This window comes from Juglans microcarpa x Juglans regia, chromosome 8S (genome assembly GCF_004785595.1).
Source record: "Juglans microcarpa x Juglans regia isolate MS1-56 chromosome 8S, Jm3101_v1.0, whole genome shotgun sequence".
Taxonomy (NCBI): Eukaryota; Viridiplantae; Streptophyta; class Magnoliopsida; order Fagales; family Juglandaceae; genus Juglans; species Juglans microcarpa x Juglans regia.
Window position 1 is genome coordinate 15,945,054 of NC_054609.1, and position 22,054 is coordinate 15,967,107.

The 22,054-nt window shown below is 39.3% G+C and overlaps 1 protein-coding gene across 1 annotated transcript; it reads right to left on the bottom strand.

Annotated features, from left to right (window-relative positions):
* Positions 1-6,781: 6,781 nt before the first annotated feature.
* Positions 6,782-12,571, bottom strand: LOC121244002 (putative disease resistance protein At3g14460). Its single transcript, XM_041142052.1, has 3 exons — positions 8,089-12,571; positions 7,938-7,998; positions 6,782-7,206 (listed from the first exon to the last, which is right to left on the bottom strand). The coding sequence occupies exon 1, from the start codon at positions 12,462-12,464 to the stop codon at positions 8,241-8,243; it is 4,224 nt and encodes a 1,407-aa protein (XP_040997986.1). The 5' UTR covers positions 12,465-12,571; the 3' UTR covers positions 6,782-7,206; positions 7,938-7,998; positions 8,089-8,240.
* Positions 12,572-22,054: the final 9,483 nt, after the last annotated feature.

Consider the following 22,054-nt stretch of genomic DNA (forward strand, 5'->3'; position numbering starts at 1 on the left):
CATTTCATATCAAAAACATTTCTTTTCTCTTTCATACGTATCTTATGAGTGAATGCAAAACATATACTGAGGTTATTTTCCACTTTTTCTTTTTAAAATAACATGCACATTTTAACAAACCAACCTCAGTTCATTTATTTTTATGCAAATCCAGCATAGGAACCCTACTTACCTGAACGTCTTAGCTTTTTCAGAGATTTCCTCAACAATGCCGAACAAAATTAGTCGACACTGTGACGCCCCGACTCCCACGTACAAAAAACAAGGGAATCGTGGCGTCAGGATGGTGACAACACGGTCACACATCCCAACGAAGTACCAGTGTGTGTACAAATAAAATAACGCAACGGATAGTATAAATAAGTCAACTAAGTACCAGAAATTTAAATACAAATATTCAACACAATTTATCTTTAAAAATATACAATCATCCCAAATATAATACAAAAGGTAAATACAGTAATTGATAAAAACATAACTCACTAAACAGGAGCAAGCCCAGATCACTCCTCCAACGGAGCCAAGCTAAGGCTCGTCATCATCATCTGCATCAAAATCTGCGATACCATAAAATAGTACCACAGGTAAGTATAAACCAAACAACTCTCGGGATAAAAATACATTAATGCAACCAACAATATGACAAAATACATTTAGTCATAAAATACCATTTTTCCCAGAAAAATGATTATTTCCAACACACGCCAAAAATCCCATTTTGGCCCAAAAATATAGTTTGTCATTTTTCCATAAAATGATTCACACAAACAACCCATTTATCGGACACTGTAGGCGGGAATCGCAGGCGGGACTCTACCACCGTCCCTGCTTACCACCATCCCTACCGCGTGCACCGTAGGCGGGAATCACAGGCGGGACACAACCACCATCCCTGCTTACCACCATCCCTATCGCGTGCACTGTAGGCGGGAATCGCAGGCGGGACTCTACCACCATCCCTGCTTACCACCATCCCTACAGTTCCTTTACACACAATGAATACTTAACAGAGCACTGTAGGCGGGAATCACAGGCGGGACACAACCACCATCCCTGCTTACCACCATCCCTACAGTCTCTTTTCCTTTTACTCACATGAGAATCCAATTCCAATAAACACATGAACATGTATGCAATCATGCGAAAACCCAGTTTTCTTTACAAACATGATCATGCATGCAATATGCGATGTACATGAACAAGCCATAACCAACAACCAACAACCACAATTCACAATGCAAAAAAACACACAACTCCATCCACAATCCATCCGACCCCCGAAACTCCTCGGACTCAGTCCAGCAAAACAAACCAATTCACAGATAATATGTGTTAGTGCAAAAATATATTTAAATCACGAAAATTCTTTAAGGAAAATACTTACAGTACAATATAACAATTTTCGAAGGATCACGAAGTTGAAAAAGGCGACGTTTGAGCAACACCACAGTGTAAAATACACTGTGGCCGTGGGTCACAAATACCAACTTTCAAACGGAGGCAAACGAAGACCTAAGATTGATAGGGTAGGGCCTAGGGAGGTCGGTGAAGCCAGTGGTGGTGGTGGTTTGCCGTGGGTGGCGGCGAAATGGGCGGTAGAAGACCAAAATGCCCAAATCGAAAATGTAGATGGTGGAGCTTCACTGGTGGCAGATCGGAGGTGGGGTTGGGTCCAATGGGTTGCCAAGAGGTCGAGGATGATGTGGTGTGAAGATGATGGCCGGAGGTGGCGCGACGACGGCGCTGGAACGAAAGTGACGCCACGGCTTGAAGGGCTACTGGTGGTTAACGGCGGCGCGAATGGAGGTGAGGTTGGTGGGGTGAGGTTGCCGGCGGCAGGGGAACACAATGGGGTGGGCGGTGAAGGCCACCGCTGGCTCACGGCGGCGCTGGCGTGAAAGTGGCCCGCGGCTTCATGGGGTGCGTGTGGGCTACCAGCGATGAGGTAGGGGCTGGGATTTGGGGGGTGAGGTCGCCGGAGGGAGGGAGAGCTGGTCGGCCGGGCGGTGTCGCTCACGGCGGCAGGCTGGGTGAAGGTGACGGACGGAAGAGAGAGGGAGAGAGCTGGTTCGCGCGCACGGGGGAGGGGAAAAATAAAGAAGAAAAAAGAAAAGAAAGAAAAGAAAAGGAAGGAAAGAAAAATGGAGGGAAAAGAAATGAGGTCCAATCCTCATAACTTGGGTCACAAAAATGATCCAACGGAAACGATTTTAAAACCACAAATTAAATAAAATAATTTAAACGTAATGGTAAAGTCAAATTGAAATAATTAAATCCCACGGTAATTAATTTAAATATTAAAAGCAATTTAAATGCATAACAATAAATAAATATTAAGAAAGCACATAAAAATAATTTTCACCAAATTAAAATCATAGAAATAAACTCACTAAAAATCCAACCAATTTTAAAATAAGAGAATAAATTTTTGAACAATAAAAAATAATCATTCAGTAAAAATACACTAAAATACGGGGTGTTACAGACACCAATAAGATAATCACATAGATTTCCATAAATTCCCAATCAATCTCGTATTTCGATATTTAGGCCTAAACTTCTAAAATAACCTATTTTAAATTCCTCAAAATCCCAAAATTTTCATTAATTCTAAAATACCAACATCACTTTCTGAACTCATCAATATCCAATTTAATAACTTCGACTAAAACATTTAATTCTAACTTATTTACGATAGAGATCTTACTATAATTTATAATACTAAATAATATAACTATATTGAAATCATTATAAGCAGAAACTCGTACTTTTGTTTAAATAATGAAAAAAATATATTCTTTTAAAAGGATTCAAAAATAATATTTTGCACTTACTAATCATTCCAAAAATTTATCAGTATTTATTTAATAACCAATCCGATAAAAATATCAGTCTCTTGAAAATACCAACTTAGCAAAATAAATCCACATGTGCCTAAGTGTAAACATAAAAAAAAAAATCACATGCAGCCCACGTTTCCGTTAAAAAAAATACCAACTTAGCTGATGTTTTAAACAAAAAGGGCAAAAGGGTAAAAACACCCTTCACACCTACCAGTTACCTGAGACAACCACAATTCCCTTTTTAAGTAGTTGTTATTAACAACAAAGCTAAAACCAGAAGAGACAAAATGCGAGAGACGGCAAGGACATACACACGAAAAACAAAATCGAGGCAGCGGCACCGTGGGAGCACAACAGACGTTGGACAGAGGTGGTGATGACTTTCCGATGGCATCGCACAGAGAGAGAGAGAGAGAGAGAGAGAGAGAGGGCTGAAAATGAGGGAGAAGGAGATACTGTGAGAGAGGAAACAGAGGAAGAGCAAAGCCGAAAGGGGAGACACGGCGAGGGGATGGTAGTGGCTTACAGAGAGACTGAGGTGGCGTGCGGCGAAATGGGGCTGACGGAACGACAGCTTGCAGCGAGGGTTGGCAGGTTGATGGCACACGGTGGAGGTTTGTAGTTTCTCTATTTTTTTTGTGTGGGAAACAGGGGTGCTGGTTTTTACCAATAGTTGAGAACCGGACGGGGTACTCGGAGGGCGGTGGCGCACGACTGGGGTGATGGACTCAGAGTGGCTGAGGTACCGATGGGACTGTGTTTGGTGGAGTTACGGCACGCGAAACGGCTTTGCGGGTGGCAGTTTACTAGTTACAGATTGAGCCCTTCGGTTTGGTGTTTTGCAGAGAAACTATGGCCTTCTGTGAAGAGGGGAAAAAGAGGCACATCACCTAGGGTTGAGGATGTTTAACATATATATAAGATAAAAATAGTAAAGAGATAAAACATAGATGAAAAGGATAAACGTACATGCATGAAAATGGAAATAAGAACGTGAATAAGCGACAAAGGCGTGAACCCGTGAACCACGTGCATGGATGGCAGTGAGCTAGGTCTTACAGCAATCACCACTACCATTATTTTACATTTATTTCAATTTGGTTTGTACATTAAACAATGATTTGTGTGTTTTATTTTGCGTACTACATTAAACTGATATATGTGTGTTTAGGTTTAGACGCATTGTTACTTCACATATTTTGCTATGATAAAACTTGATATGGAGTATGACTGTCTATATGAGATATTTGCTGGTGGTTGGTTAGTTGTTTTTGCAGGTTAGATTACATTCATCCAATATATGTTGGCATCATCAATCAACCAAAGGGGGAGATTGTAAATGTAATTTAAGCTTGGGTAGGATTAGATGCGTATGCTGTTAGGAATAAATGTAATCTTAATAGGACTCTAGGACTGTAGTGATCCGATAAGGATAAGTATTTGAATTGTAGCTCTTATCAAATCTTGTTTGTATTATAAAATAAGAGTCAACAAGAGTGCTATGTGTGCTTCGAGTCTAAGAGTCAGTTGAAGAGATAAAGATGCAAGCTTTATTGAAGAAACTGAAACAGACTTGAAGAAGTGATCCACTCCGAAATGTTCGCAAATAGTTAGCAACGTATCTGACTGGGATTCTAGATAAACATGTCAGCAGAATCCTTCTCCAAATCAATGACAACATTGTCTATTTATAGAAGAATCGGCTGAGGGGTTCGGTGACACTTGAACTGCACATATTCACAAGTATTTGTGAGCTTGAAGATCTGAGTAGAACTTTAAGAGATCGTGCAAGAGAAAATTCTTGAGAGAATGATTTTCCGAAAAGACTCAATCCGTGAGATTGAGTGAGAGCATACTCCAAGGGGGAGTTGCCATGTTCAAGTTCAATCAATGGAGGTTCCAGTAGGAAAAACAAAGATTGGAGAGTATCAGATATTCTGACTACCTACAGCGGTAGAAGACAAGTAGGTCGCGTGTCTTGGGTAAACATATTGAATTACAAAAGTTTTGTAAACGTTTTACTTGTAATACTCTCAAACGATAAAATTGGCTTTCCTGGGTTTGGTTGCCCTGTAGGGTTTTTACCTTTGAGGAGTTCTTCAAAGGGTTTCCCTTCATAACCAAATTATTGTGTTAATGCTTTTAATATTTTATTTTGGTGACTAATCCGTGCTAACAATTTATGTTTAGCATTAACGTGCATAATTAGGGGTACTCAAGTAATTTCAAAGGTAAATATGCAGATGCATGCAGACAGTATATTGGATGACATGGCATAATACACATCAAACAATATACATCATCACAACAGTCACAAAGTGCACAGTTTAACAAACCCAACTACACGTAAAATCTCATCGTTCATCCGGCCCATGGCCCACTTCCAACCACTACTACGATTTTCATTCCGAAAACTTCACCGGGCCCAAGGCTCATCTCAACACAACCAGACTACAAACAATGTTAGTGATAAATCCACATCTTAAACTCAAGGGTCGCGTTGGAGAGTTACTTACAACGCAAACGGGAAATCTGGATGATCGAGTGTGCATCGGTCTGCAGAGTCCCGCGACTGGACCAGTGCGAACGTCGTGAAGGGGCACCAAAAATGGTGGAGCTGTTGGCTAGTGTTAGAGGTCGTGGTCGGTGTATGTGGGCATGTTTGAAATTTCCTTGGCTGACTACGAATAGACCAACTCAAATGGTTCCAAAGGGTATAGTTGTCTAGGGCCATGTGAAATGATTAGATTCAAAGGGTATAAATGTCTCGAGTCTGGTATATATGTTGAAATGGTTCTAGAGGGTATAAATGTCTCGAGCCATGTGAAATGATTGGAATTAGAGGGTATAAATGTCTTGGATCCAATGTGTATCTTGAAATGGTTCTAGAGGTTAGAAATGTCTCGAGCCATGTGAAATGATTGGACTCAAAGGGTATAGATGTCTAGGGTCTAGTGTGTATTAACTATAAGTCCTTGCTTATGTAAATTGTATGCATAACTTTGCCCATCCATCTACATGTATTTGAGGGTTAGACTTATTTCACTTATTGAGATTTTGCGAAATCTCATTGTGATGATCCATCTGGGGTTCCACTCCTTAAAACTGTAGATTTTGAAACAGAGGACGTATATGATCTGGGGCATGAGCATGGAGGTTCGCCTCTATCGGAGGAGTGAAGATTGAGATTATTTTCCCTATGTATTTAAGTGTTATTTTGGCTTTGGACTAATTATGGATGACTGTAATAATCTTTTATCTATCGTTTGAAGACTTATGGCTTTTGGTTATTTGGATTGTGATGAATTTAAAATTTCTTTGGTACTGTTAGTTAAATTTTTAAAACTACCTTTTTTATTTTCTGTTGCGATATAACTGTAAACATTATTTAAATATGTGAGCATACGCTTGTCACAATAAGCGAGGGGTGTGTGATCCAAGTAGTCTAGATCCCGGCATCACGATTACAGCCAAAACACAAGCAGGGGCCAGGCCGGGGCGCAACATGATGAATAGGACATGATTCTTTCAGGGCTGGATCAGTAGCCAAAGTTGATCAAGGATTCTGCAGATTACATGCGAGCATTGGATTATATACGTACAGGTAAATTTATATTGTGAATCTATATAGATTTAGTTTCCATTATTCGAATGGAAATATTAATATAACTAAGTAATGTTAATTTCTTGACTGAAAGCATGGGTTTTCCGTTTTCAGTACTCTTTTTAAACTTAAAATAACAAGATTTTCCAACAATGGATCATATGCATGCATGATACATGATATTATTTGGAGCTAGCTAATTAACTGGATGGTGGAAGCACTGAGTTAGATTTTAATATTTATATTTGTCGTAACACCTTGCACTTCGTGACATGCATATATGCACTGAGAAAAATGTTCACTTCTAGATTAAAAATCACAAAAAAAGAACCAGTAATCAGCAATGCTGATTTTCAATAAAAGTGCTAATAAATTCTTTCGTAATTAGTGCACCATTTGGCAGAAAACGAAGCAATGCAATCATTCAGATAAAAAACAGAGGAAAAACAAAACAATATAGGCAAATATTAACAGAGCAAATTAACTACTGGAGTTGCACACCTCTGGATATTTAGGAAATGTTCTAAATGGATGTCTATTTCATGAACAAAGAGGTCTGATCTGTCGAGTCTCAACAGGCAACCTCCAATATCAGAATAGGCATAAATGCATAAACATACGCACCCTTTCGCCACAGTATTTACAACTGAGTATCAAATTTGAAGTGAAGGTTATGATCACTTCAGGCAAAGACGGTGAGTGTAGTACTTCCGCGTATTGCAATTTTCAGATGGCACTTGCACCAGTGTTTTGAACCATCTACAAGCATCAAACAATTAATAACAATTAGCATTCATTATACAGGTAACCATGGGGATCACAGACACAAATTGAGGATCCTCAACTTCTTGTCTGAGTTCAGGGTTTCAAAAGCCCATAAAATACACACTGACCCCTTAAAAACTTATTTTAAAAAATCAAAATTACACAGGATTCAATTTCTGGCTACCACTAATATTACAAACCATACAATAGCAAATATAAATATAAATATAGATCTAAAATTACAATAAAAACAATAAAAACATAAGCATACTAAGAAATATCAATACTACAACTTAACAATAATAAATTTTAATTTTGAAATAAATTCGAAATGGGTCAAAACGGATTGATTTCGTGTTTAACCCTTTATTGACCTATTTAGAAATCATGTATGAATGAGTCAACCTGTTTTGACCCGAACTCGTTAACATCAAATACAAATCTACTAATTTCGTATCGTGTTCGTATTAGGTTCATGTGGGTTGTGTCATGACATATTGCCACCTCTAATCCAAACACAGCCTTAGCCTTAGATCATTAAGAAGAAATAATTTATAATTTTTTAAAAATCATAAACAGAGTATTTATTATGCAAAAAAAAAGAAAAAATCTTATTAGCAAGATTACTAATCCGGCCGTCCTCCAAAGTTGGATTCCCGACCCCAGTAGCAATAATTAATCTTAAAGACTACTATACAAGATGTTGCATGAGCAGCAAAACATACCTCTTCTTATTCATTTGCTTCATGATCAGTTCATTATCATGCAGTTCGGTGCAAAGGAGATCTGATAAACGTAACCAGTTAATCATAGGAGTAATAATAATTCCCCCTTCTACCCAAAGAAACAAACCAGAAAAGAAGAAAGAGCAAATACCATCAATATCTAGTCGAGGAAGACTATCTTCATGTTTTCCCTTAATGCTAAGGGTGTGATGACTAAAAATTATTGGATCTGTTTTGGGCAAAACCAATCAGACTTGGGAGCAATAAATAGCAGCGACTGGATGCCTTCAATATCCACATGATTCAAAGGGGATCGGATGGCCTTCGATTGAGATTTGTATGAAATTGAACGCGAAGGACGTGAGCTTTCTTTCTCCCTTCTCGTCCTTGATCTTTGTTGCAACGTTTTGCCAGCTTGGGACATTGAAAGACGTAAAGTTCCTGCAGTGAGAGAGGCAACCCTTTTTTTGGAAAGGACCGTAGCTTTTCGCACTTAATGAGACAAAGTTTCAGAAGTGAGGGAGGTAGGCCATCCTTTGAAAAGAACTCTAACTTTCTGCACTCAGAGATATACAGTTCTTTAAGAGAGACGAGTTTTGAAAAGCCCTTGGAAGATAGATGTTTCAGATTCGGAAAGTCTGAGATGGTGAGGATTTTTAGAGAGGCAGGAAACATGATCTTTGAAAAGGACACAGGCTCAAATTTTCTAATTTCAAGTTTATTAAGAGAGATAAGATTGTCCAACCCCCACCCAAAAGAGGCATCAGTACTGTTTCTGACATGAGATATCGTAAGTGATGCTAGGTTGGTGAGAAGATTTGGTTTCGGAAAAGGAACTACTGAACAATGGTGCATTGTCAATTTTTCAAGGGAGGTGAGGTTGTGTATGGCTTCGGGTAGGGCCGACACCTCCACACAGTCAGATATATGAAGTACTCTCAGGTTGGCAGGGAGCAAATCTCGGTCCAAGGACAAATGAAGACTCGGACAATTCCTAATATCAATATCACGTAGAGTGCTGAGAGCGTTTATGCCAGTGGGTAAGGACTGAAGGTTTTCACTATCTGAGATTTTAATGCATTCAAGAAACGAGTTATAATGAAACCTGTTCGCAATTGACTCCAGCTGTGGACACCCCAACAAATTGAGGTGTTTGAGTGATCTAGGTAACTCTCTGCATGATGTCAAGGATTTGAGAGAGGGACAGTATTGAATTGTCAGGTATTGAAGTTGAGATGTGGTGCTGCTGCAACTGCTGGTATCACTATCCACCAGCAAAATTATCTCCATGTTCTGGCAGTAACTTACCTCTAATCGCTTTACAGTTGGTGGTAGCTGGCCTCTTGCAATATGCTTTAGCGAATCACATTTTACAATTCGAATCAGCTGAAGACAATTGTTGTTATACATCATTGCCTTTGGTAAGGATTTCAGGACCATGCAATTCTTGATCACGATTTCTGTGAGCATGGATGGCGTACCCTGTTGGAGGCGTGCTTCTACTTCTTCTGACACCAAAGAAACTAGTTTGGGACAGTTATCAATGTGCAGAAGACGAAGAAATTGGAGATGTGGCAATGGTTCCTCAACGACAGACCACAAACATTTTAACTCCTCACATGCAAAAATAGTTAGATCTTCTACATTTGTGAGCCACTGCATTGAAAACCCTTCTATTTGAGATGTGAATCTTAAACTTTTAGAAAGAAACCCGAGTTCTGATGAGCTGATGCCATCCATACTTCTGCCCACCACTCCTTTTGATCCCTCGACTTCTAGTTCACAGAGATCCGGAAAGTTTGAAACTAAGATCCGTAACTTCCCACAACCATCTATCTGAACCTTCTTTAGCAAAGGAAGGTGTTTCGGTATATATCCCAATAGCTTGGGACAACTTCTAAGTGAAAGCTCACATAAATTTGGGAATTCTTCACAAGAACTCCAGCCCTTCCACTCTTTCATATTTTCGAAATGCAAAGTCTCCAACGATCTAAAAGGCGAGACACCAGCCCCATGAAACTCAGGACCAACATTCATCACTTTATCCATGCCGCGGATGGAAAGGACTTTTAGTGCTGGTAATTGCCCAATTGGTGGCAATGACTCGCACTCTTTACAATTCTCAATTGTCAAGACCTCCATATCATGAAAGGAAGGACTTTTTAACCAACTCGGAAATTCTGTACCACCATAGCAGCTAATAGTAAGCACTTTCAAACCGTTGTGAGGCTGTAGCACGTTGAGTACATTTAACTCATTTGTTCCATCCCTCATGCTTTCACTCCATTCCAACGACAAAACACTAATTTTGGTCTTATTTATTAAATCAGCGTCCCTTGCATGTTGGAGTTCAGTCACTTTCTCCAAGTTTGAAATGCAGAGTGTCCCTTGAAGATGTGACAAAGATGCTAGATCTTTTATTCCGAAGCAACCACCGTCTCCAATAACCACATTAGACAGTGTTTGGAGAAATTTTAATTGACCTATTTGCCTAGGCATTCCTTTCAATTTAGTTGCTCCTAGAATATTGAGGTGGCGAAGGTTGACCAGGTTCCCAAACATCGAAGGCAATTTCTCTAAATGAAAACAATCCTCTAACAGCAATGTCTGTAAGTTGTAGAGATCAGTCATTGATTCGGGCATGCTTCTGATCGAAGTTTTGGAAAGGTCGAGGTACCTTAGAAGCTTTAACTTACCAATTGAATCAGATAGCTCAGTTATGACGTACCCCCTTAGAGAGAGAACCCTTAGCCTTTGTAATCTTGGGTACAATTGAAGAGGAACACGGAAATCCAGATAACAAGTGACTGGAGTAAGAGGTAAGAAGGTACGCAAATTAGTGAGTCTAGAAACTACGTCAAACATGTCAAAACTATCGTATTCACCACCCAAGTAAGACAGGTGGCGGATCTTTTCAAAATTATCCTGATCTTGCTCATTTCCCTCAGCTCTCTCCTGCATTCTAAAGCATGTATCTCCTGCTGCCAATTTAGCAAGATAATTGACGATCTCATGCATTAGAAATCTTGATTTGTCCTTGCCAGACTGTTGAAAAACTGACCATGAAACCAGATTGTCAAAATACTCCATACCCAAATCTTCCATTTCGATGTTCTCTTCTTGTTGAATCAAACCTTCTGCCATCCATAATCGAACCACCTGAGTCTTCTCAAATTCATAGTCTTTTGGGAATATAGAACAGTATGCGAAGCACCTCTTTAAATGTAAGGGGAGATGGTGATAAATCGACATAAGAATTGAAGCAATTCCACTTTCCTCCAATGTATCCCATATGTTTCTGTTTAAAACTAAATCCCACTTACTTTCTTCCTTATTGTGTAAGAGGCTTCCGACTGCTTTTACCGCTAGAGGCAAGCAGTAAAATTTTCTTACAATTTTCTCACTAATATCTTTAAGCTCCGGATGTGCACTAAAATCTCTTGAATGCAATGCATGTTGGGCAAATAGAGACAAACAAGCATCATTTGACAATGATCCTAACCTGTAAGGTTTAACTTTAAAGGCGGTCATCCGTGACGAGACTTCTTGATCACGAGTTGTGATGATAATGCTGCTTCTTGGAGCCATTGCTTCGAAAGGAGCACACAGGAGAGTCCACTGAAAAGAGTCACGATTCCAAACATCATCCAGAACAATTAGAAACCTCTTCCTACGTATTGCCTCTTTGAGTTTGAGTTGCAGCCGATTTAGATCCATGTTGTTACAGTTGATTTCAGGTTGCGCCTGGAGTAATATTGTTTTTGTAATCGCCTCAACATCAAAATCTTTAGAAACATAAACCCATGCTTTCAGATTAAAAAAGTTTTTCACTTTTTTATCATTGTATATATACTTGGCGAGTGTTGTCTTGCCTATACCCACCATACCAATTATAGAAATCACGTTTACTTCAGTTGAAGCAGCATCACTGAGCAATAATTTAAGTACAGCCTCTGCATCCTCCTCCCTGCCATACATGTGATCTGTGGTCCGCACCAAAGAAGTTGAAGGCGTTTTCTTTGTTCTTGTGTTTGCCGTCCCAACAACATTTTTATCTAAGTTCAGTTTATCTTTTCGTGCCATAAGTTCATCTAATCGAGGAGTGATGTCCTCTTTCATTTTTCTCATCACACTCTTCAAATGAACACCAGTACTTGGAGACAAACCAGTAACACAAGCAGTGACAAGATTCCGTACCTTACTCGTGCCTGCAGCCCCATTTTCGTCAATCAACATGCGGTGCGAATTAGCTTCCGTGGACAGCTCATCCAGAATATCTTCCACGTTGTATGCCAATTGTTTGAAATCAGTAAGCCATGCTTTGACTAGTTCTTTAGTGTAATGTTCCTCAGGTGCATCTTCAAACGCCATCTGAACTTGTGAAAACTTTTCCTTCCAATCCTCCAACCATTCTTGAACTCCCTCTCGGCAGGCAAAGTTCGGCAATTTGAGCTTCGTTAACCGGTCAAACAGTACTTGAAGGCATGCACCAACGGATGCACCAAGAATGACCTCTACGAAAACCATTGTTCTCTTCGGAAGGAGGAAATGAATCAAGAAAATGAGCAAAGAATAGCCAAACAGTAAGAAGAATCTAAAATAAGAGTCTCACAACCAACTTGGTTTTGGGTACTGCAAATTTGCAAGAGTCCCAAAGTACTGTTTCGAGAATTGCGCGAGAGGTACCGTAAATGTAACGCCCCATACCCGGAAGGCCGGTGGGAGAATTACCACCTGTCACTCTATAATCATGTCCCCAATACACATAATCTCCAAAAGTTCCAATAAAAATATAAATTCCTCTTTTTCAACTCAATACGTACACAAATTTTCTCCATAAGGTCATCAACTTAATAACTCAAATAACATAAATTAACGTTTCCCCAATCTCCAAATAACTTCTACATAATAAACTAGTAATTTCTATAAGTCTCACTAAACCAAATAACATAATGAAATCCAAATAATGAAACGAAACTCTAGCAATGGTACCCTTAGGTACTCAACTCCCCTATCCTCATCTAGCTTTGCTCACTTTTCTATTTCTGATCCCCCGCCAAACCATCAACATCATCTGAAAAGTATTGTGAAGATAAGGGAATGAGTTATCAACAACTTAGTAAACAAATCACATATACTAGTATGTAAGTATTATAAAATTTCAAGACACACACACGGTTTCAATGGAAAAACCACCACACTTTCCATTAACTATTGAATAAAATATATACAAGAGCAGAACCTATTTTAGGTAACTAATACATATATACGTTGCTGTAATTATGGAAGAATATAAATTTACAATGAATGAAAAGATTCCTAACAGCTGGAATTCTAAACTTGGATGGAAATCTCTGTTGACTGGGCAGAAATAATGCTAGGCAGATTTTGTGTAGTCTTCCGTAATACGCCCCCGCAAGATGGAGCTTCCATCGGTAAGGCCAATCTTGGATCGAAGAATTTCAGAACGCTGCCTAGACAAAGGTTTGGTCAACAAATCCGCAAGCTGGTCCTGGGTATGAACGTGTCTGACATTAAGAGTGCCTTTTTGAACCAAGTCACGTACAAAATGAAGATCAATTTGGATGTGCTTCATTCGAGAGTGATGAACCGGATTAAAGCTGAGATGAGTGGCTCCAAGGTTGTCACAGAGCAGTGAAGGTGGAGCTTTGAGGGGGAATCCGAGTTCATTGAGAAGACTTAATAACCACATTGTTTCCGAGGCTGCATTTGCTAATGATCTGTATTCAGTTTCTGTAGATGAGCATGCAACAGCCCATTGTTTTTTGGAACTCTAGGAAATAGGATTGTGGTCGAGAAAGCTGATATAAGCGGAAGTAGAAGTACGATCATCAACATTCCCAACCCAATCAGCATCAGAATACGTTGTGAGATGCTAAGAGGTATCCTTTTTAAGCTGAATACCGTGAAATATAGTCTGCTTCAGATAACGAAGTAGTCTTTTAACTGTTGTCTAGTGTGTATTTGTGGGCTTGTGCATAAATTGAGACAACTTGTTAACGGCAAAAGAAATGTCAGGACGAGTAAGTGAAAGATATTGAAGACTCCCAATGACACGACGAAATTCAGTACTATCAAAAGAAGCAATACCATCAACCAATTTTAAGGATGTACTAGTAGATAACGGAGTTGAGACATCCTTAGCACCAACCATGTTTGTTTTGGACAGCAAGTCACGAACATATTTATGCTGTGACAAGAATAAACCTACACGAGTTGGGATAACTTCCACTCCCAAAAAAAAGTGAAGATTGCCCATATCTTTTAAGGAAAATTTAGCACCAAGTTGCTGAATAATAGATTGCACAAAACTTGAATCATTCCCAGTGAGCACACAAGATCATCCACATATACCAAAAAATAACATATAAGTGAGCTACTTTGATAAATGAACAATGAAGAGTCGGCCTTAGAGTTATGAAAGCCAAGATGAATAAGAGCATCCTTAAGAGTAGAATACCAGCTTACGTAACCTGCACACATGATTTGGTTTTGACTGATCCTTAAACCCTAGTGGTTGGCTCATATAAACATCCTCAGTAAGCTCACTGTGCAAAAAAGCATTATTAACATCTGTTTGCCTTAAAATCCAACCTTGCATGACAGCAACAATAAGCACAGACCAAATGGTTGCTGGTTTGACAACTGGACTAAAGGTTTCTGTGTAATCAATCCCAGGCCTTTGATGATACCCTTTGGCAACAAGTCAAGCTTTGAAGCGATCGATTGAGCCATTAGCTTTTCGCTTAACACGGAAAACCCACTTACAACTCACGGGATTACAACCAGCTGGAGGTGGAACTAAGTCCCAGGTGCCATGTCTCATAAGAGCAGTGAGCTCATCAGACATGGCTTCACGCCACTGTGGCATGGATAAGGCCTGAGTCACACACGTTGGTTCTAGACTTTGAGGAAGAGGATGTTTTGTGACAATATTGAGCTGTTTGGGTTTGAAAATATTATTCATGGATCGAGTAGTCATGAAGTGGGTTCGGCGAGTTGGGGATGGTGGTATGACTATCGGACCTAAGTGAGAAACAGAGTGAGGTGAAGAGGAAACTTGGGTAGCTATCGGACCTAACTGTGTAACAGGGTGAGGGGAATGAGCAGATTCACAAGTATTTTCAATCACACATGGGACCGACAGAGATGAAGTATTGAGATGATCCGAAGGATTTGAAAAAATCGGAGAGTAAGAGGGAGAAGAATTACCTGGAGGAGAATTACCTGGAGGAGACGGGTCCTCGGCAATTGCAGATTCTGAAACCACTGGTGCAGCAGGAGGAGGAGCCACCGGAGTGTATGCGGGCTGGGCAACATTTGAAGAAGATGGCGCAGACAGAGAGAATGAGGACCCGATGGAGGCTAGGGTTTTTTCTTCATAAAAAGCACATGCCGAGAGAGATAGACTCTGTTTGTTGTGCGCTCGAGACAATGATAAGCATTTTGGGTTAAAGAATATCCAATGAAGACACACGGAACGGACTTGGGCTGGATTTTGTGTGTACTGTAAGGCTTGGTTAAGGGATAACAGATACACCCAAAAGTTTTTAATTTGAGATAATTAGGCTTTTGTCCAAAAAGAGCCTCAAAGGGTGATTTGTTTTGAAGGAGAGGAGTGGGTTGACGGTTGATTAGATATGTGGCAATATGAAAGGCGTGAGGTTAATATGAGAGAGGGAGATTGGCATCGTGAAGTAAGGTGAGACCAGTCTCAACTAAGTGACGATGACGACGTTCAGATACACCATTTTGTTGAGGTGTGTGAGGGGCAGTTGTGTAGTGACTAATCCCATGTAGAGAGAGAAATGGTTTGAGACTGACATATTCACCCCCATTGTCTGAGTAAAGACTTTTTATTTTTGCTTGAAACCGTTTCTCAACAAGATTTTTGAATTGAGGAAAAATGCTCTTAACACAAGATTTTGCATTAATGGGATAAAACCACATATATTTTGTGTAATGGTCAATAAAAATTAAATAATAGCGTGAACCATCTAGACCAACACAATGAGTGGGTCTCCACACATCAGTATAAATAATATCAAGAGGAGCATGACTTTGAAAACTCGTGGGCCGAAAAGGAAGTTGATGGGCTTTATTAATAGAACAAAAAGAAATACAGAGAATTCATTTTATTGTTCACAATAGGAAGAGAAAAATGATTGACAAGGCTTTGAACGACTTTGAAGGACGGATGTCCAAGACGCTTGTGCCACCCATCAAATGATGTACGTTCATGAACATTTGCAACAAGTTTAGAGGAGGAGCCCACCAGTGAGTTCGGAAAATGATAAACACCGCTTTCACATGCACCTCTTAGTAAGGTCGCCCCCGTAGTCCGATCCTTCACAGGAAAATGAAAGGGGTGAAACTCAAGAAAAACATTATTTTGAGATGTGAAATGATGAACAGAAATTAAGTTTTTGCAAATATTAGGAACACAAAGAGTATCACGAAGGATAAATGTCTGTGTTGGTGATTTTAAAGTCAAAGAACCAATATGTGAGACTGCCAAACCTGACCCATCACCAATAACAACTTCATCAGTGCCATCATACTCAGAATGAATAGATAAATTCGCCAAGTCACCAGTTATATTATGAGAAGCAGCAGAGTCAAGAAGCTATTTCTGATCTTGTTGACTGGAAGTAGTTGCACAGTTAGCCATGACTTCTGATTGATGGAGCTGTGGGCAAGACTTAGCCGTATGGCCTATTTGAGCACGAAGTTGACATTTCGGTTGATAACGTCTCTGAGTGGACCGATTTGTAGAAGACTTGCGATTGTCTTTGGATGGGCCTTGAGGAATTTTATTTTGGCCTAGTGACCGAGAAGGCCCATTAGTCTTATAGGAGCCCTTCGAATGAGACCCACCATAGGAGCCAGCATTCTGCTTGTGACGATGAGAGTAATTCGCAGAGGCCACAAGCTGCTGAGTCGAAGACTCCAGACGCCGCAGGTAACTTTCATGCCCCACAAGAATGTCGTGAAGCTCTTCGAAGGCCAGAGATGTTTCACGGGCGCGAATTGGTGCAGTAATTTCTCTGAAATCAGAACCCAATCAATTAAGAATATAAAGGGTAAGATCATCATCAGATATTGGATGATCAATGAGTGCGATCTCATCGGCAAGGGCTTTCACCGCATGCAAATAGTCAGGAATAGAGCGATTTCCTCTTTGAATCAAGGTAAGTTCTTCCTTGAGTTGCATGGCTCAGGTTCTAGATTTAATAGCATACATGTGATGAAGTTTTTTCCAAGCCTCATGAGAGGTTTTGGCAGTGGCGATGAGAGGAGTAATGGTGGTTGAGGTGGAAGCCAAAATGGCGCTCAGGATTAATTTATCCTGACGAACCCAATGAGTTTTGTTCAACTCGGTTTGAGAGATGCCAGCAGGAGAGGGGCACTGAGAAATTCCATGAACATAGTCAATGAGATTATATCCTATAAGGAGAGCTTCAAATTGTGCTCTTCATTGAGGAAAGGTGGATGGCGTCAGTTTCTCATTGATTTGTATGGTGATGTTGAGAGCAATGAAGGCATTTTCGGTGGAGGAAATGGGATGTTTGATTTGCAGAAGACGACATTTTAGAAAAAAAGAATCTGTTCGCTCGTTGGAGAAAGGCTCTACTGATACCATATAAAATTTCAAGACACACACACGGTTTCAATGGAAAAACCACCACACTTTCCATTAACCATTGAATAAAATATATACAAGAGCAGAACCTATTTTAGGTAACTAATACATATGTACGTTGCTGTAATTATGGAAAAATATAAATTTACAATGAATGAAAAGATTCGTAACAACTAGAATTCTAAATTTGGATGGAAATCTCTGTTGACTGGGCAGAAATAATGTAACACCCCGTATTTTAGTGTATTTTTACTGAAGGATTATTTTTATTTGTTCAAAAATTTATCCTCTTATTTTAAAATGGTTGGATTTTTAATGAGTTTATTTCTATGATTTTAATTTGGTGAAAATTATTTTTATGTGCTTTCTTAATATTTATTTATTGTTATGCATTTAATTTGACTTTACCATTACGTTTAAATTATTTTATTTAACTTATGGTTTTAAAATCGTTTCCGTTGGATCATTTTTGTTACCCAAGTTATGAGGATTGGACCTCATTTCTTTTCCCTCTATTTTTTTCTTTCCTCTCCTTTTCTTTTCTCCTTTTCTTTTCCTTATTTCTCCTTCAGTTTCCTTCCCGCACGCGAGGCTCGTCCCCCCTCCCTCTCTCTTCCGTCCGTTCCTTCTTCACCACCCAGCGCCGCCGTGCGTCGGCGGTGGTCAACACTGCCCAGCCCGTTAGCTTCCCCAGTTGCCGGCAACCTTACCCCACCAACCTCACCTCCATTCGCGCCGCCGTTAGCCACCACGAGCCCATTGAAGCCGCGGCACTCTTTCCGCCGCTGCGCCGCCGTCGCACCACCATTGGCCACCACCTTCACACCACTTCATCCTCGACCTCTTGGCAACCCATTGGACCCAACCCCAACTCCGATCCGCCACCGGTGAAGCTCCACCATCTACATTTCCGATTTGGGTATTTTGGTCTTCTACCGCCCATTGCGCCGCCACCCACGGCCAACCTTCACTACCACTAGCTTCACCGACCTCCTTAGGCCCTACCCTATCATTTTTGGGTCTTCGTTTGTCCTCGTTTGAAAGTGGGTATTTGTGACCCACGGCCACAGTGTATTTTGCACTGTTACGTTGCTCAAACATCATTTCTTGCAGCTTCGTGATCTATCGAAAATTGCTATATAGCGCTGTAAGTATTTCTTCAAAGAATTCTTGTGAATTTAATGTATTTTTGCACTAACACATTTCACTGTATTTGAACTGTTGATTGGTTTTGCCGGACTGAGTCCGAGGAGTACGGGAGTCGGATGGATTGGTGATTGGAGTTGTTTGGTTGGATTTGATTGGATTGGTAATTGTTGGTTTGGATATTGTGTTGGTTCATGTACATTGCATTTGGCACTCATGATCATGTTTGTAAAGGAAAACTGGATTTTCGTGTATTGCATTCATGTTCATGTGTTTATGAAAACTGGGTTTTCATATGAGTATGGAATTTGGGTGCGTGTGTATCACGACCCCAAGCCGAGATGGGACATTATCTCGGTGGAGCTCCTCTGGTTACTCGGGAGCGGAATATACTGAGTTACGTCCCCTAGATTATCGCCGGGCGACAATGGGATCGGACGAGAGATTCGTGCCGACTCTGTGGTCCTTCTGCTGGCGAGGACTAGAGGATGTCTGGCCACGTACGCGCTGGGCGCGGAACTGGGCATCGCTCGTTGCGTAGTGTGGGTGCTTGGCCATGTACGCGTCGGGCGTGGAACTGAGCACCGCTACGAAGCCAGGACATGCGGATGGTCCATAGGGGAGGCCATAGTGCATAGGGTAATAACGAATTAATTGTCTATTTTCTGGAAAAATAGTGTGCGTTGGATTTTGTGTAAATCATTTTCTGGGAAAATGTTTTACGGACTATTTTTGGGCCAAATGGGATTTTGGCGTGTGTTGGAGAAAATATCTATTTTCAGGGAAAATGATGTTTTGAGGAAAATGCATATTTCATCATATGCATGCATGTTGGTTGTATTAAATGCATTTTATTCCTGAGGATTATTTGGGTTATACTTACCTGCGGTACCATTATGTGGTAACGCAGATTTTGATACAGATGAGGAGGAGGAGGGCGAGCCTGAGGAGACGGCTCCGCCCGAGGAGTGATCTGGGATCACTGGCTTTGTTATTTTATTTTACTCATTTGTATTTGGGACATGTGTTAAACTTTATTTTGGGATGACTGTATAAATGCTTTTAAACCTCTTCTGATATTTAGATTGTATTTTAAATTCTGGTACTTAGTAGACTTAATTATCCGCTGCATTTTTATTGTACTATATTGCATGTACACACACTTGGCACTTTCGTTGGGATGCGTGACCGTGTTGTCTTCATCCCGGCGTCTCGATCCCCGTGTATTTTATATAAGGGGGTTTGGGGGCGCCACAAATAATGCTAGGCAGATTTATGGAAATCTCTGTTGACTAGGCAGAAATAATGCTAGGCAGATTTTGTGCAGTCTTCCGTAATAAGTATGTGCCTTTTCATAATGCAGTAACAAATCATTTCAATTTTCAATATGCATATCTCAAAAAATGTTTTATCAGATTATCAAAGCGACATTTCAAAGTATTCATATTCAAAAACCAACTGTTCATATTCAAAGACCATTTGGCATAACATGACTGAACATCTTCATCTTATCATATCATTTCATATCATGTTCTTGTATCACCATGTCATATCATATACTATGTTTAACCCCCGTGGTAGAGTTGTGCTATCCTCGGTGGCCAAACTAGGCAGTATCAGAATATGAAACTTTTTATTATTCATTCTTGAAACTCCGAGTGTGCACATAGAAAAGAATACCAGAAAAATCAATTTGTTTTTAAAGTGGGTGCACTCATATCATATTAGAAGTGTTGGTACCAACTATATAACAGAATCAGAAATATCATATCAGAACCAGTACTAAAATTAGAATAGAAATAGAAAGTCATGCCAAAGGTTTTTCAGATGCATATCATATCAAACAAAGTGTGGAACATATTCATATCATTTTTATATGATAAAAAATAGATTCAAATTAAATATTTTCATATAACATATACAAAAATTCTCAGAATTCACACTCGCTCTTTTACACATTTGAAAAACATGTCAAATATTACTCATGTCTACACTATTCATGTCAAAAAATATTTTTCTCCTTCATACAGATTTCATGGAATCATGAGTGAATGTAGAATACATAATTGAAGAGACGAAGAAAATAGTAATAATAATTTAACGCCTCAAAATGCAAATAAATGAAAGAAGAAAAAATAAATAAAGCAATGAAAAAATATACTATAAATACCAGTGATTAGATTTTAAAAATCCACATTCGTTAGAAAAAATGAATTACGTACAATAACGACCTGAATACAATATGAAATATAAAATCATTTAAATCCAATATACCAATAGGACCTAAATTTCACTCACCGACAAAAGTAACTTTTGAGAAATTTCTCCAGATTGTGTGAGATTAATTTTTTTTTTAATATTTCTTTTATTTTTATAGACGTTCAACGACCAGTTAAAAGGATATATATAGTTCCCACCTCTTTATAAATTCTCTTCTAAAGAGGCCGTGGGAGTCCATGATTCCAATTTATTTATAGAATTAATCTAGAAATTAATAAAAGGGCTAATTTGAATTATAAGGAATTATAGTCTGATCTCAATTAATAAATCATGTACTATACCGCAAATAAATTAAGAATTGGATTAATGTACATACAGTACATGATTTCTTTAGCCGGAATAAGAGAATATGAGTACTCAATATTCCACATAGTACCAACTCTATCCTAAATTTGTGTCTTAAACTAATTACAGTACTATTTTCACCTTTAAATATTGAGTACTACATACAGTCGTGCAGTGCGCAGTCGCTTTGAAAAAGAGTGAGATTTAATATTAAAAAATTAATTTATTTTCATGTGAGTTCTTTATTTATTCATTTTTTTAAAATGATTACACGGCGCTTGCACACTCACAATTGTAAATATCATTTCTCTTAAATATTTTATTTCAAACTTCAACGAATCCGTGCGAAACCAAGAAGAAAATTCTGTTCTGAGACAACGTGCCAAAAATAATATTCCGAAATGATCATCAAAAAGATCAAGAGGAGCATGGGAATAGATTATTAATAATAATATTTTATAAGATTAGATCAGTCGTCGTTGCATACAAACGATGCAGTTTGTATTTATAGTCTCTTTTAATAAATATATATAGTCACAAAGATATTTATTTTATCAGCGTAATCGGCCCGGCTGGATTAATCGGCCGGTCAGGTTAAGTTGCCCTAGTTTCAAGAAAAATTGCGCATCTCCAGTAAGTGTATCTTTCCAACTCAAAGCAAACAATTTAGGGCAGTAATAAATGAGTAGTGGTAAATATAGTTATCGGCTGTGTAAGCGTCGTATATTCTTTTTGAAAAAGA